General features: G+C 42.1%; 2 protein-coding genes across 5 annotated transcripts in view; one reads left to right on the plus strand and one right to left on the minus strand.

The window, feature by feature from the left end:
• Positions 1-15,769, plus strand: part of appl2 (adaptor protein, phosphotyrosine interaction, PH domain and leucine zipper containing 2) — a 121,471-nt gene that overhangs the window by 97,263 nt on the left and 8,439 nt on the right. For all 3 annotated transcript variants that reach the window (XM_073065930.1, XM_073065931.1, XM_073065932.1), the window contains 5 exons: positions 158-301; positions 389-441; positions 1,784-1,958; positions 10,028-10,064; positions 10,242-10,382. In XM_073065930.1, the coding sequence (XP_072922031.1) occupies positions 158-301; positions 389-441; positions 1,784-1,958; positions 10,028-10,064; positions 10,242-10,382 (550 nt within the window). The remainder of the gene's footprint in view (positions 1-157; positions 302-388; positions 442-1,783; positions 1,959-10,027; positions 10,065-10,241; positions 10,383-15,769) is intronic.
• washc4 (WASH complex subunit 4) overlaps positions 9,920-15,769 on the minus strand; it is a 165,182-nt gene continuing 159,332 nt past the window's right edge. For both annotated transcript variants that reach the window (XM_073065929.1, XM_073065928.1), the window contains one exon: positions 9,920-10,317. In XM_073065929.1, coding sequence (XP_072922030.1) covers positions 10,277-10,317 — 41 coding nt within the window. In that variant the 3' untranslated portion in view covers positions 9,920-10,276. The remainder of the gene's footprint in view (positions 10,318-15,769) is intronic.

Below are 15,769 nucleotides of genomic sequence, written 5' to 3' on the forward strand. Positions count from 1 at the left end.
GTCCTCGCCATCCTGTCCTAGTGATATCAGTGTTCCACCTGCAGCCTCCTGCAACCACTGCTTTATGTGATCGAGGACAAGAAGAATCTCTGGAGTTATTTCCCCTGCAGAAGTGATCTCTGTGGTATGCCAGTTTATTGTTTTCCTTGGGTTACAGAGTTGAGAATGAAGGTGCTGAAGCTGCCGGTAATGAGAAAGTTTTGACAGACCTGCCAGAATCAGCAGAGCCACTCATCATTCCTGGAACACCGATTCGATTTGACCTGTGTCCACCAAGTGAAGAAAATCAGTCTGCCAGCAGGTACGTGAAACCGGAACAAACAATTCAGAGAGCTTCTTCATCTAAGGAAGAGTGTCTGTCTTCTTTAACTGGTTAAATATCTTTCAGAGGCACAGTCCCATTGGGAAAATCAGACCCTGACACAGATACTGCTCCAGAAGGTAAGAATGAATGGCTTATTGGTGCTTGCAAGGGAAAATATCTGTTCTAAAGGTGGCAGCTGAGTGCTGATAATTGAGGATTTTGTGTAGGCTGCATTTATGAAGTCGGCCCTCCCACACATTCTGTTTGAGATATGAAAAGTGAACATCACAAAAACCAAGCTTTTTCACAATGTCCCCCCGTCTACTCTGAGGTTGTAGTCTCCCTTCTCTGAAAGACATGGACTGTACTGTAGTGTTCTACATTCTACACCCTGGGCAGACCTAAGGTTTTGGAGTTGGCCCTTTCCCCAGATGCTCCCTGACATGCTGATTACTTCCTATGTCTTTTGTTTCTAGTTGAAAGGACAAGGGCATATCAGACTTAAGCAGAATTCTTCCTGGTACAGTCCAGTCAACTGAGCAACATCAATTAGCCCCAAGATCCATATCGAACCTTTATGCTACAACATCACCTTAACCTAGTCCAATCCATTTCATAAGCATAGGAACAGGCAAAGGTTCTAATTTTAAGTTGAAGTTTAAATCAAGATGTATTTTCCACCTTTATGATACATTCTTCTTAATCTATCAGTTACTCTTTTCAGTCCACTTAATGTGTGTTCCTTGACAACAGAATGTACAACAGACAGTTCAGTGTCCCTCAGATGCTATCTGACCTGCTGAGTGTTTCCAGCAGGTTCTGTTTCAATTTTAGGATTCTGTCCCTCAGATGCTATCTGACCTGTGGAGTGTTTCCAGCAGGTTCTGCTTCAATTTCAGGATTCTGGAAGCTGCATTGCTTTGATTTCCACACACAGGAGGAGTTGGTGGAGTGGTATGTCTGTTCCGAAAATGGCAACGTGTTCTCACTATTGCATTACACAGTACCACTTCTATCACAGGTCTGAAATTGCAGAAAGGCAAATTACAGTTAAACTCTGCTCATCTGCACCTTCAGGATGTTGGTGCTGGATAGGCAGATTTTCTAGACTGTTGGGTATTATTCATGGAAATTCTACCAGTTTTCAATTAGTTCTTTTTGGATAGTATTATAATAAATTCCAGGTTGAGCTTAATTTCAGAACCCAGGAACTGGGATCCCTATGTACCTGGGAAGTTTCGGAAGACTGGTAAGCCTGACAGTAAACCGTCAGAGTTTACTCCACTGTAGATACTTGAAATCTAAATGGTAAATAAAATATAATCCTGAGAGCAAAATATGGTGAATATCCTCCGACACATTAGGTTAGAACTGGTGAAAGGTCACAGATCTGAAACACTTCTCTCCACTGAGACTGTCCAGTATTTCCAACTTTGGGAGCTGGATTATGGAACTTGACTCTTTCTACTCTTTCCACAGATTTACTCCTGCACCAAGTGTTTACTGTGAGGTTTTTGGGCTCCATAGAAATAACAACAGACCAGGACAGTGAAGTGATCTATGAAACGATGAGACAGGTTCTGGCTGCTCGGGCAATTCATAACATCTTCCGTATGACTGAATTTCAAATGGTGGTCAGCTCCAGGATGCTGAGGCAAGTATGCATTTGGCAGGTCAGATGTTTGGCTTTTAATTACTGACTTTCTCCCTGGCCAGGAATTGTAGAGCATTTGCTAACTTTTTTTTAGTTTTATCATATGCCTATGCACTGTGTATCATAATGTCTGGAGTTGGTTTTGCTTCTATAGATGATTAAGGTTAAAATAAAAGATGCCTTAATTTTTAATACTTAGATATCAGCAGCATATGAACTGTTAAGGAAATACTCACTGGGGACAGACATAATAAACTGATTAGTTCAGGTACCCATCTTGCTGCTGGTGTTTTGTTCCATACTTGATCAAAATGATGCAATCCACAGCATGGAAACTGGCCCTTTGGCTCATCCAGTCCATGGCAGCCATCGCAACCAATCCTGTCAGAGTGTATCCTGGAGATATTGAGTAGATTTAATACCTTGCAATTGATATTGGTTTAGCAAACAACCAGAGCACCAGCACACAGTTGCTTGTAATTTTAGATAGTTTGCACATGCAGTCATTCCATAGAAAATTCCACAAGATTCCCCCACACCTGCCTGTGAGCACTGCCAAATATATCGGGAGTAATCATTGGGATGTTTGGGGATCATGGCTTACCCAGATTTTAGACTTGCATTGAGGAGACAGACAATGGGAATTTTCTGAGGTGGGGGAGAGAGAGGGACCTTCCCATCCAATTCAGCTTTATTTATCACATGTAGATTGAAATATACACTTAATCTGATTGAAATACAGGCAGTCCTGGGTTACGAACGAGTTCCATTCCTGAATCCGTCTTTAAGTTGGATTTGTACATAAGTTGGAACAGGTGCATCTGGTATTATTTAGTGTCATTTAGTCAAATGTTTGTTTTAGTATATAGTATATATTTTACCTTTCTATGCATATAAAACACTTAAGAATCGTATGTATTTCAATAATTAAACCACTGCATTGCTTAGTAATAATTGTAGCTTTCATCGGGGCAGGGCCTTTCTCACTTTATCCTTTAAAATTGTTCTGATCGTTAACCGACTGTAGCCTTACGCTTTTCCAATGACGGATGGTGTTTCACTTCTTTCTGATGGCTTTATTATTTCCACTTTATTTTCAATCATGATTGTTTTCTGTCAACGGAACAGAAACACTGCGGGCGGCAGGTCCCGAGCTCCACTGGGTCCTAAAGTCCACCACACTGACACAGGTTAAATGGGACAAGTGCTGACTGGAAAAGAGGGGGAGGGGGTCCAGGGTGTATCTTGCTAAGAAAAGTTTAAGCCATATACAAAGTTACACACTCAACACAGTGTCAACGGCAACGACTTAAAATGGCGGATGGCGTTGTGATCCAACTTAAAATGATGGACGGCGTTCTCCTTCCTCGGTTTGTAAGTCAGACGTTTGTAACTTGGAGACTGCCTATATACACTTAATCTGATCTCTAACTTCCCTAAACTCCACTCTCTGTCCCCTAAACCCTTCCTTAGAGCTTAAAAAACAGCTGAACTTAAAAACCACAATCTCAACACTGACTACAGCTTGGCATCATCTTAAAAAAAGAATCCCTCATCTTTTGAAAATAGTAGTAGTAGATTCACCAGTCTGGTCCTGGGATGGTGGGTTTGCTGTGTGAGGAAAGGGCAAGTTAGGTTTGACTGTGGTCTCTGCAATTCAGAGGAAAGAGAAAAGAGCTCACAGAAACTCAGAAAATAAATTAAAGAGCTCAGCAGGCTGGATGAGGGAGGAGTTTCCAGGCTGAGGAGTGTAGGGCTTGGAATGTGGTGAGAAAAATGGTAAGATGGTTTATTATTGTCACATAGACCGAGGTGTAGTGAAAATCTGGGTTTTACGTGCCATTCATAAAGATTTATTGCAACAGTACATCATGGTAGTGCAAATGAGAGCAATGACAAAATGCAGAATGATGTGTTGCAGTTACTGAGAAAGTTCAATGTAGGCAGACAGTAAGGTGCAAGGTCTTAATTAGGTATATAGTGAGGTTGTGAGTCCATCATATTGTAATAGGGACCCTTCAACTGTCTTGTAACAGTGTGATGGAAGCAGTTGTTGAACCTGGTTGCATGTGCCTTCAGTTTTTTTTTAAATCTTCTGCCCGATGGGATGGGGAAGAAAGGGGAGGAAAAGAGAATGTTTGGGGGAGGGGTGGGAGGAGGTTGGAGGAACAACACCTTATATACTGGCTGGGTAGACTCCAACCTGATGGCATGAACATTGACTTCTCTAACTTCTGTTAATGCCCCTCCTCCACTTCTTATCCCATCCCTGACATATTTAGTTGTTTGCCTGTTCTCCATCTCCCTCTGGTGCTCCCCCCCCCTTTCTTTCTCCTGAGGCCTCCCGTCCCATGATCCTTTCCCTTCTCCAGCTCTGTATCACTTTCGCCAATCACCTTTCCAGCTCTTAGCTTCATCCCACCCCCTCCGGTCTTCTCCTATCATTTCGCATTTCCCCCTCCCCCACTACTTTCAAATCTCTTACTATCTTTCCTTTCGGTTAGTCCTGACGAAGGGTCTCGGCCCGAAACATCGACAGTGCTTCTCCCTATAGATGCTGCCTGGCCTGCTGTGTTATACCAGCATTTTGTGTGTGTTGTTGTCTGCAGAATTGCTTGTGTGATAGTTTCACCTATGTCTGGCTCTAAGGGGACCATGTTATCTTTACAGCAGTTACCTCATACTGTATCCCTTCATGGATGCCAAGATTTTAATTTAGTGGTGTCATAAGTATATCTGGTGTGCAGGTTTACTGCTTTTACAACACAATAAACCTGTCGAAATATAATCTATTGCACACTTCATAACAGTGACTGAATCACTTCCTATCGGGAGCTTCTGCCTTAAAATGATGAATTAATTCTTCATGTAAACCATTGCTTGCTGCTTTCCTTTTAACCATTTCATTGATGGTCCCACTCACTGGCGCCTCCTGGTGTTTCAGCAGTTTTCATTACCATCATTTTGAAAAAACAACTTTTGGGATTAATTTAGAATTCTGTCATAGTACAATAATTTCCCGAGAAACTCCTGAACAAGCAGAACATCAATTACATCATATTCTTGATACAATGCCAGATGCAGAATATCTTCATCATACTGACATATACTGTTGATACTATAGGATATACGTCATATACTATGATGCATATACTATACATCATACTGTTCTCCAACACTACTGTATTCCACAAAGCATTTGTACTCTTTGTACCTCACCCCCACCAGTACTGTACCCTGGTTATACAGTGACAGACCCATCCCCACGGGTACTACATCCCAGTGTTCCCAGTGTTCTACAGTGACAGACCCGTCCCCACCAGTACTGTATAACACCAGGGTACAGTATTGGTGCGGATGAGTGTGTCACACTGTGACAGACCTGTATCCACCAGTACTGTACCTCTGTTATACAGTGATAGACCGGTCCCCATCGGTACTGTACCCCAGTGTTACACAGTGACAGGCCCATCCCCACCAGTACTGTATCCCAGTGTTATACAGTGACGGACCTGTCCCCACCAGTACTGTACCTCTGTTATACAGTGATAGACCGGTCCCCATCGGTACTGTACCCCAGTGTTACAAAGTGACAGGCCCATCCCCACCAGTACTGTATCCCAGTGTTATATGGTGACAGACCTGTCTGCGCTGATACCATACAGCAGTGTTATACATTGACAGGTCTGTCCCCAGCAGTACTGTACCCAAATGTTACACTGTGACAGACCGATCCACACCAGTACCGTACCCCAGTGTTATACATTGACAGACTTGACAGAGAGATTGGAGCAGGGGGCAGGGATTCAGTTTTCTGTATCATTGGGACCTCTTTTGGGGCAGGTGTGACCTGTACTAAAAGAACCGGTTTCACTTGAATCCTAGGGTGACCAATATCTTGGCGGGGAGTATTGCTAAGGCTACTGGGGAATCTTTAAATTAGAATGTTTGGGGGGGCTGGGAATCAAATTGAAGAGACTAGGAGAGAGGAGGTTAGTTCACAAATAGAGAAAGCTAGCAGTGTGTGAGGGAGGATAGGCAGGTGATAGAGAAGGGGAGCACTCAGACTGAAGATGTAAGGGAGAAGGAAGAAAAAGATAATAAAGTTGTTTGCACCGTTAGGGATAAACAGAGAGTAAAAGGTGGAGAATTTCTTAAATTCATCTATTTTAATGCTAGGAGCATTGTAAGAAAGGTGGAGCATGGATTGATACCTGGAAATATGATGTTGTAGCTATTAGTGAAACATGGTTGCAGGAGGGGTGTGATTGGCAACTAAATATTCCTGGATTTCGTTGCTTCAGGTGTGATAGAATCAGAAGGGCAAGAGGGGGAGGTGTTGCATTGCTTGTTGGAGAAAATACTACAGCGGTGCTTTGGCAGGATAGATTAGAGGGCTCGTCTAGGGAGACTATTTGGGTGGAATTGAGGAATAGGAAAGGTGTAGTAACACTTATAGGGAGTGAGAATTGGAAGAGCAAATTTGTAAGGAGGTAGCAGATATTTGTAGTAAGCACAAGGTTGTGATTTTGGGAGATTTTAATTTTCCACACATAGACTGGGAAGCCCATTCTGTAAAAAGGCTGGATGGTTTGGAGTTTGTAAAATGTGTTCAGGATAGTTTTTTGCAGCAATATATAGAGGTGCCAACTAGAGAAGGGGCAGTGTTGGATCTCCTGTAAGGGAATGAGATAGGTCAGGTGACAGAGGTTTGTGTTGGGGAGCACTTCAGGTCCAGTGATCACAATGCCATTAATTTCAATATAATTATGGAGAAGGATAGGACTGGACCCAGGGTTGAGATTTTTGATTGGAGAAAGGCTAACTTTGTGGAGATGCAAAATGATTTAGAAGGAGTGGATTGGGACAATTTGTTTTTTGAGAAGGATGTAACAGAGAAATGGAGGTCATTTAAAGGTGAAATTTTGAGGGTACAGAATCTTTATGTTCCTGTTAGGTTGAATGGTTTTCAAGGGATATTGGAAACTTGGTTCGGAAAAAGAGAGAGATCTACAATAAATATAGGCAGCATGGAGTAAATGAGGTGCTCGAGGAATATAAAGAATGTAAAAAGAATCTTAAGAAAGAAATTAGAAAAGAAAAAAGAAGATATGAGGTTGCTTTGGCAAGTAAGGTGAAAATAAATCCAAAGGGTTTCTACAGTTATATTAATGGCAAAAGGATAGTGAGGGATAAAATTGGTCCCTTAGAGAATCAGAGTGGACAGCTATGTGTGGAGCCGAAAGAGATGGGGGACATTTTGAACAATTTCTTTGGTATTCACTAAGGAGAAGGATATTGAATTGTGTAAGGTAAGGGAAACAAGTAGGGAAGTTATGAAAACTATGACGATTAAAGAAGAGGAAGTACTGGCACTTTTAAGGAATATAGAGGTGGATAAATCTCAGTGTCCTGACAGGATATTCCCTTGGACTTTGAGGGAAATTAGTGTAGAAATTGCAGGGGCTCTGACAGAAATATTTCAAATGTCATTAGAAACGGGGATGGTGCTGGAGGATTGGCATATTGCTCATGTGGTTCCGTTGTTTAAAAAGGGTTCTAAGAGAAAACCTAGCAATTATCAGCCTGTAAGTTTGACGTCAGTGGTGGGTAAATTAATGGAAAGTATTCTTAGAGATGGTATATATAATTACCTGGATAGGCAGGGTCTGATTAGGAACAGTCAACATGGATTTGTGCGTGGAAGGTCATGTTTGACAAATCTTACTGAATTTTTTGAAGAGGTTACTAGGAAAGTTGACGAGGGTAAAGCAGTGGATGTTGTCTCTATGGACTTCAGTAAGCCCTTTGACAAGGTTCCACACGGAAGGTTAGTTATAGTTAGGAAGGTTCAATCGTAGGTATTAATATTGAAGTAGTAAAATGGATTCAACAGTGGCTGGATGGGAGATGCCAGAGAGTAGTGGTGGATAACTGTTTGTCAGGTTGGAGGCCGGTGACTAAGTGGTGTGCCTCAGGGATCTGTACTGGGTCCAATGTTGTTTGTCATATACATTAATGATCTGGATGATGGGGTGGTAAATTGGATTAGTAAGTATGCAGATGATATTAAGATAGGTGGCATTGTGGATAATGAAGTAGGTTTTCAAAGTTTGCAGAGAGATTTAGGCCAGTTAGAAGAGTGGGCTAAACGATGGCAGATGGAGTTTAATGCTGATAAGTGTGAGGTGCTACATTTTGGTAGGAGTAATCCAAATAGGACATACATGGTAAATGGTAGGGCATTGAGGAATGCGGTAGAACAGAGTGATCTAGGAATAATGGTGTATAATTCCCTGAAGGTGGAATCTCATGTGACAGACTGGTCCCTACCGTTAGTGTACCCCAGTGTTACACAGTGACAGACCAGTCCCCACTGGTACTGTACCCCAGTGTTACACAGTGACAGACCCGTCCCCACCGGTACTGTACCACAGTGTTATACAGTGATGGACCTGTACCCACAGATACTGCACCCCAGTGTGACACAGTGACAGACCTGTCTTCACCAATACTGTACCCCAGTGTGACACAGTGACAGACCTGTCTTCACCAATACTGCACCCCAGTGTGACACAGTGACAGACCTGTCTTCACCAATACTGTACCCCAGTGTTATACAGAGACAGTCCTGTCCCCAGTAGTGCTGTATTCCAGTGTGATATATAGTGTGGAGGGTTGAATTTAGTTGCAAAGGGACAGAATAGCATGTAGGGCTATGCTGAGAAATGGCAGATTGAGTTCAACCCACAAAATTGTAAAGTGATTCACTGTGAAAAGGTTGATTTGGAAGGGGGAATACAGAGTTAACAGCAGGATTCTTTGCTTGTCATAAATTTCTCAATAGTTGTCGTGCAAATTGATAGCATTGCTTAGGAGGAGTGTGGTGGGTTGGCCTTCAATATTCAGTTCCAGAACTATGAGATAATGGTACAGCTCTCTAAAACTCTGGTTGTCTCATTATAGGGAGGATGTGGAAGCTATAGAGAATATGAAGTGGAGATTTACCAGGGTGTTGCCTGGACTCAACGGCATGTCTTGCAAGGGTTGGTTGAGCAAGCTAGAGCTTTCTCTTTGGAGCAAAGGAGGCTGAGAGGTAACTTGTCAGAGGTGTACAAGATGATATGGGGCAGCGATCCACTGGATAGCCAGAGTATTTTTCTCAAGGAGGAAACAGCAAATACGAAGGTGTATAACCTTAAAGGTGATTGGAGGCAAATGTAGGATGTCAGAGGGAAGTTTCTTTTACTCAGAGAGTAGTGGGTACGTGGCATGCACTGCCAGGCGTAGTGGTAGAGACAGATACAATGGAGCATTTAACAAGCTCTTAGATGGGCTCATGAATGATAGAAAAATGAAGTTATGTTGGAGGGAAGGGTCAGATGGATCTTAGAATAGGTTATAAGGTCGGCACAACATCATGAGCCATATAATGTGCTGTAATGTCCTATGTTGTGTGTGACCGGAGCTGCTTAAACCAGGGCTTCACTAGACATACTGCATGGCAAGGCTCACTGTGTTCATCCGAATTTCAAAAACCCTGCCTCACTATCCAGCAGCTGATCAGCAGCCTTCTGTAGAGATGGTGGTTGTTGTGCTTTTATCTTCAGACAGTGGCACCATTTGTAACTGTTTCACCCTCAGCACTGAACTCTTCCCTGCCCACGGAATGTTGAGCCCTGCCAATAACACTGGAGTGAATGCAGCAGCTGAACTGAGTTTCTGACAAACATCCACAAAAAGTGCAATTATTGTTTTAGAGTCCATGTCTGTGTCAGATTTGTTCATTCATGAACTACTGGGTGAAGTGATTACAAACAACTTCCTTTTATGAATATTGCCATGGTTATTGGAAAGGACTTGTGCAACACTTTTTGAATGCTGGATTCAACACTTTTCATTTGATCTTGTTTTTTTAATCTAAGTGAATGATGTGTGGTAGAAAACAAGTAAAAGCTTGGTGCTGTGTGCAAATTTTAATGTTAATTTTAGTGAAAAAGTTTGAATTGTAGAGAAAAACAATAAGGAATATCAATTACAATTTACTGTCAGTTTCTATTTCTTTACAGGTTAACTGATCCATACACTCAGAATACAAAGATAAGTGTAAGTAACAATTCTGTTGTAATAATGAGCTTTATCCGTTCAGTCTCCAGTTCAAAATGGTTGATGAAGCCTGGGGTTTACGCCTTTGCAATGTAAGAAAACAATGGTTGTGACCTGGTTAGATGATCCAAGGCTGATGTGTAATATTGGTATTTCATGATTACATCTGTATTCCAGTTCCCTCTCAGTGAGGTGTCCCTGTCTGCGACCCATCAGGATAACAAGAGGTTAATTGGTTTTGTGGCACGATCTCCTGAAACAGAGAACAAGGCAATGCTGAACTGCTGCATCTTTGAAACAAATAACGATGGAAATGAGGTAACGACTCCGAGAAGCATGCCAACCTGTGCTGGCTCTGTGCCTTTCCCACCCCATCTTCATGTCCTTCTCATTCTCTTCCTGCCCCAAAAGCTTATGACTTCAGATTTGACAGTATTCAGTGACAAGGTATCCATCTCCAAAAATTCAAAGTACATAAGAGACCATAAAACAGAGCAGCAGAATTAGGGCATTTGGCCCATCGCGTCTGCTCCACCATTTCATCGTGACTGATGCATTTCTCTATCAAGCCCAAGCTCCTGCCTTCTCCCCATACCCTTTCACACCCTGACTTATCATCAACCTCAAACTTGCCCCGGCCTCCAGATTCAGCAACCTCTGGCTAAATAAATTCCTCCCCCTCTCCATTCTCAATGGATATTCATCTGTTCTGAGGCTGTGCCCTCTGGTCCTAGACTCTCACGATATAGGAAGCATCCTCTCCACGTCCACTCTATCTAGGCCTTTCAAACATTTGATAGGTTTCAATGGGATTCCCCCCTCATTCTTCTAAACTCCAGATGTTCAGGCCCAGAGTCATCAAATGCTCCTCATAATAAACCTTTCATTCCCGGAATTATTTTTGCGAACCTCCTTTGAACCCTTTCTAATGTCAACACATCCTTTCTTAGATAAAGGGTGCAAAGCTGCTCACAATACTCCAAGTGAGGTCTCACCAGTTCCTTATAAAGCCTCAGCATTACATCCTTGCTTTTATATCCTAGTCCTCTTGAAATGAATCCTAACATTGCATTTTCCTTTCTCACCACCAACTTGACCTGCAAGTTAACCTTTAGGGAATCCCACACTCCTAAGTCTCTTTGCCCTTCAGATTTTTGAATTTTCTCTGTTTATAAAGTAGTCTATGCTTTAATTTTTTTCTACCAAAGTGCACGACCGTACACTTTACATCTGTCACTTTGTCCGTTCTACTGAAATTCTCGAACTTCCAGCATACTGCTGTTGTCTTCTACAGTTAAGATTGATGCAAAATACTTAATAAGTTTGTCCCCCATTTCATTGTCCCCTATTACTACCTCTCATGCATCATTTTCTAGCAGTCCAATATCTACTATGACCTCTCCTATTCTTTATATATCTGAAAATACTTTTGGTATCCTCTTCAATATTATTGGCAAGCTTAACTTCATGTTAGGCTGTCTTTAAAGAGAGTGAACCCCCGCAAGGTGGAAGGTCCCGATGGAGTACCTGGTAAGACTCTGAAAACCTGTGCCAAGCAGGAGTTTTCCAGCTAGCAGGAGTTTTCTCACATTTTCAGACATTTTCAACCTCTCACTGCTACAGACAGAAGTTCCCACTTGCTTCAAAAAGGCAAGAATTATACCAGTGCCTAAGAAGAATAATGTGAGCTGCCTTAATGACTATCACCTGGTAGCACTCATATCTACAGTGATGAAATGCCTTGAGAGGTTGGTCATGACTAGACTGAACTCCTGCCTCAGCAAAGACCTGGACCCATTGCAATTTACCTATCACTACAATAGATCAACAGCAGACGCAATCTCAGTGGTTCTTCAGACGACTTTAGACCACCTGGACAACACAAACACCTATGTCAGGATGCTGCTCATCACTATAGCTCAGCATTTAATACCATCATTCCCAAAATCCTGATTGAGAAGTTACAGAAACTGGGCCTCTGTACTTCCTTCTGCAATTGGATCCTCGACTTCCTAAACAGAAGACTACAGTCTGTGTGGATTGGTGATAATGTATTCTCCTTGCTGACGATCAACACTGGTATGCCTCGGGGCGTGTGCTTAGCCCACTGCTCTACTCTCTCTATACTCATGACTGTGTGGCTAGGCATAGCTCAAATACCATCTGTAAATTTGCTGATGATAGAACCATTGTTGGTAGAATTTCAGATGGTGAAGAACGAGATATGGTACAGGAACGAGATATGCCAACTAGTTGAGTGGTGTCACAACAACAACCTTGCACTCAACGTCAGTAAGACAAAAGAGCTGATTGTGGACTTCAGGAAGGGTAAGATGCAGGAGCACATACCAATCCTCATAGAGGGATCAGAATTGGAGAGAGTGAGCAGTTTCAAGTTCCTGGGTATCAAGATTTCTGAGGACCTAACCTGGTTCCAACATATTGGTGCAGTTATAAAGAAGGCAAGACAGGCTTCATTAGGAGTTTGAAGAGATTTGGTTTGACAACAAATACACTCAAAAACTTCTATAGTTGTACCGTAGAGAGCATTCTGACAGGCTGCATCATTGTCTGGTATGGAGGGGATACTGCACAGGACTTAAAGAAGGTTGTAAATCTAGTCAGCTCCATCTTGGGTACTAGCCTACAAAGTACCCAGGACATCTTCAAGAAGCAGTATCTCAGAAAGGCAGCATCCATTATTAAGGACCTCCAGCACCCAGGGCATGCCTTTTTCTCACTGTTACCATTGGGTAGGAGGTACACACTCAGCAATTCAGGAACAGTTTCATCCCCTCTGCCATCCAATTCCTAAATGGACATTGAACCCTTGAACACTACCTCACTTTTAAAATATATATTATTTCTGTTTTTGCACGATTTTTAATCTCTTCAATATATATATACTGTAATTGATTCACTTATTTATTATTACTATGTTATTATTTTTTCTTCTATATTATGTATTGCAGTGAACTGCTGCTGTTAACAAATTTCACGACACATGCCGGTGATAATAAACCTGATTCTGATATTTCATCTTTTCCCTCCTAATGACTTTTTGGTTGTCTTCTTTTGGCTTTTAAAAGCTTTCCAATCCTCTTAACTTCCTACTAATATTTGTGCTATTATGTGCCCTCTTGGCTTTTATGTCGGTTTTGACTCCTGCCTTTAGAATACCACTACCTCTTTGGGATGTCTCTATCTAGCACTATTAGATCTAGTAGTCTCCCCTTCCAGTCAACTTTGGCCAGCTCCTCTCTAATGTTGCTTTAATTCCCTATATTCCACTGTGATACCGAAACATTTGACTTTAGCTTCTCACTCTCAAATTGCAGGATGAATTCTATCATATTATGATCACTGCCCCCTAAGGATTGCTTTGCCTTAAGCTCCTGTATCAAATCCATTTAATTGCACAACACCCAATCCAGAATAGCTGATCCCCTCGAGGGCCCAACCACAAGGTGTTCTAAAAAGCTATCTCATAGGCTTTCTACAAATACTCTCTTGGTGTCCAAAATCAGCACCAACCTGATTATCCCAATCTACCTGCACATTGGATCCCCCATGACTGTTGTAACATTGCCCTTTTGACAAGCATTTTCTATTTCCCATTCCAATGTATAGCCTACATCCTGGTTACTGTTCAGAGGCCTGTATATAAATCCCATCAGGGTCTTTTTACCCCACAGTGATTCTATATTTTCTCATTTCATGTCACCTTTTTCTAAGGATTTGATTTCATGTATGTCGCCATATACAACCCTGAGGTTCATTTTCTTGCGGGCATTTATATTAAATACAAGAAACACAATAGGCTCAATGAAAGACTGCACCCAACAGGATAGACAGTCAGTGTGGAAACCAAGCAACAAACAATTCTCCATCTGACAATTCCCAGTTCTATAGTCCTGCGTGTAATGTTTCTCCATATGCCAGCTGTGTACCAAACCTATCCTCTGAATGTTAATCCTGACGGAATCACCTCTTATTCTGCTGAGCTCTGCTGACTATGGATGAGTCCTCCTCGTGTCTACTCAGAGGCCCAGTACTTCAACTCAGGAATCCGCCTGACCAAGACTGGTCTATGGTGCTTTGATACTGCAGTGAAATCTTGTCACGGCTGGTAGACTCTCAGCAAGCTCTTACTGTGTTGCACTTCACTGATGGTCACAGCCATCATTTCTCAGTCCTAGTATCAGCACACTTACTGTGTAGTTACAGGAGCAAGTTGATTGGAATCTGTGTTAAATGTTAAACCATGTCAGTCTGCACATGTTCACTGCCTCTGTCTCTACTGCAGTGGCGAGATAGTAAGAATGGGTGTGGATAAGGAGACCCAACTGTGATGAGTCTTGAGAATGATTGTCAAACACAATTATCACATTGATCTGAAGAATCAGTTGAACCCCTTTTCAAATGGGCTGTCCAGCTTGATGTGTGTACAGATATCTGATCTGATCTGATCACCAGAGCCTGGGCTGTCCAGCTTGATGCGTAAAGATACCTGATCTGATCACCAAAATCCGGGCTGTCCAGCTCAATATTTACAGATATCCTATGTGATGTGATCTGATCACCAGAGTCTGGGCTGTCCAGCTCAATATTTACAGATATCCTATGTGTTATGATCTGATCACCAGAGTCTGGGCAAGGAGCCAGGCTCTTTAGCTTCATGCTGACCAAAATGCCCCGTCTCAGCTAGTCCCATTTCCACACATTTAGCCATTGCCCTCTAAACCTTTCCTATCCATTAACCTGTCCATATACAGTATCTTTTAAATGTTTTTATTGTTCCTGCCTCAACCTCTTCCTCTGGCAACTCATTCCATATATTCACCCTCAAGTTCCTATTAAATATTTTCTCTCTCACGTTAAACTATCCCTCAAGTTCTTGATTTCTCCATTCCCTGGAAAAACAATGAGTGCATTCACCACATTGATGCCCCTAGTGACTGTATACATCTCTATAAAATCACTTCTCAATCTAAGCTCCAATAAAGTGCTAGCCAGTCCAACCTCTCCCTCTAAGTCTAATCCCAGCAACATTATTGTAAATCTTTTCTACACACTATACAGTTTAATAACATCTTTCCTGTAGCAGGAAGACCAAAATTAAACACAATACTCCAAGGGCAGACTCACAATTGTCCTATAGAACCACACCATGACCTCCCAACTTCTATACTCAGTGCCCTGACTGATGGTCAGCCTGCCTACCTGTGACTCCACTTTCAGAGAACAATGTACATGTCATTCACTGTGACAGTCCTGGATTTGACTTTTCAAGTTGTAACCTTCTCCACAATCCAAATCATCAACCTTCATGTCATCTGCAAATTTACTAACCTACTCTTTCACTTCATCATCTAAGTCATTGATAAAAGTCAGAAAGAGCAGGGTCCCAGAGGAACACCACTGGTCACCGACTTCAAGCAGAATACACAAAGCTAAGCTTCCCTGGATCCCATGCCTCCTGACTTTTTGAATGAGCCTACCATGTGAAGCCATATCAAAAGCCTTACTAAAATTCATATACACCACATCCACTGCGCTACATCTATTACCTTTTTTGTCACTTCCTCAAAGAATTGAATCAGGCTCGTGAGGCTGTATCTACCCCTCGCAAAGCCATGCTGACTATCCTTAATCATACCATGCATCTCCAAATGCTGGTAAATCTTGCCAATAAGAATCCTCTT

This window comes from Hemitrygon akajei, chromosome 14, assembly GCF_048418815.1.
Source record: "Hemitrygon akajei chromosome 14, sHemAka1.3, whole genome shotgun sequence".
Taxonomy (NCBI): domain Eukaryota; kingdom Metazoa; phylum Chordata; class Chondrichthyes; order Myliobatiformes; family Dasyatidae; genus Hemitrygon; species Hemitrygon akajei.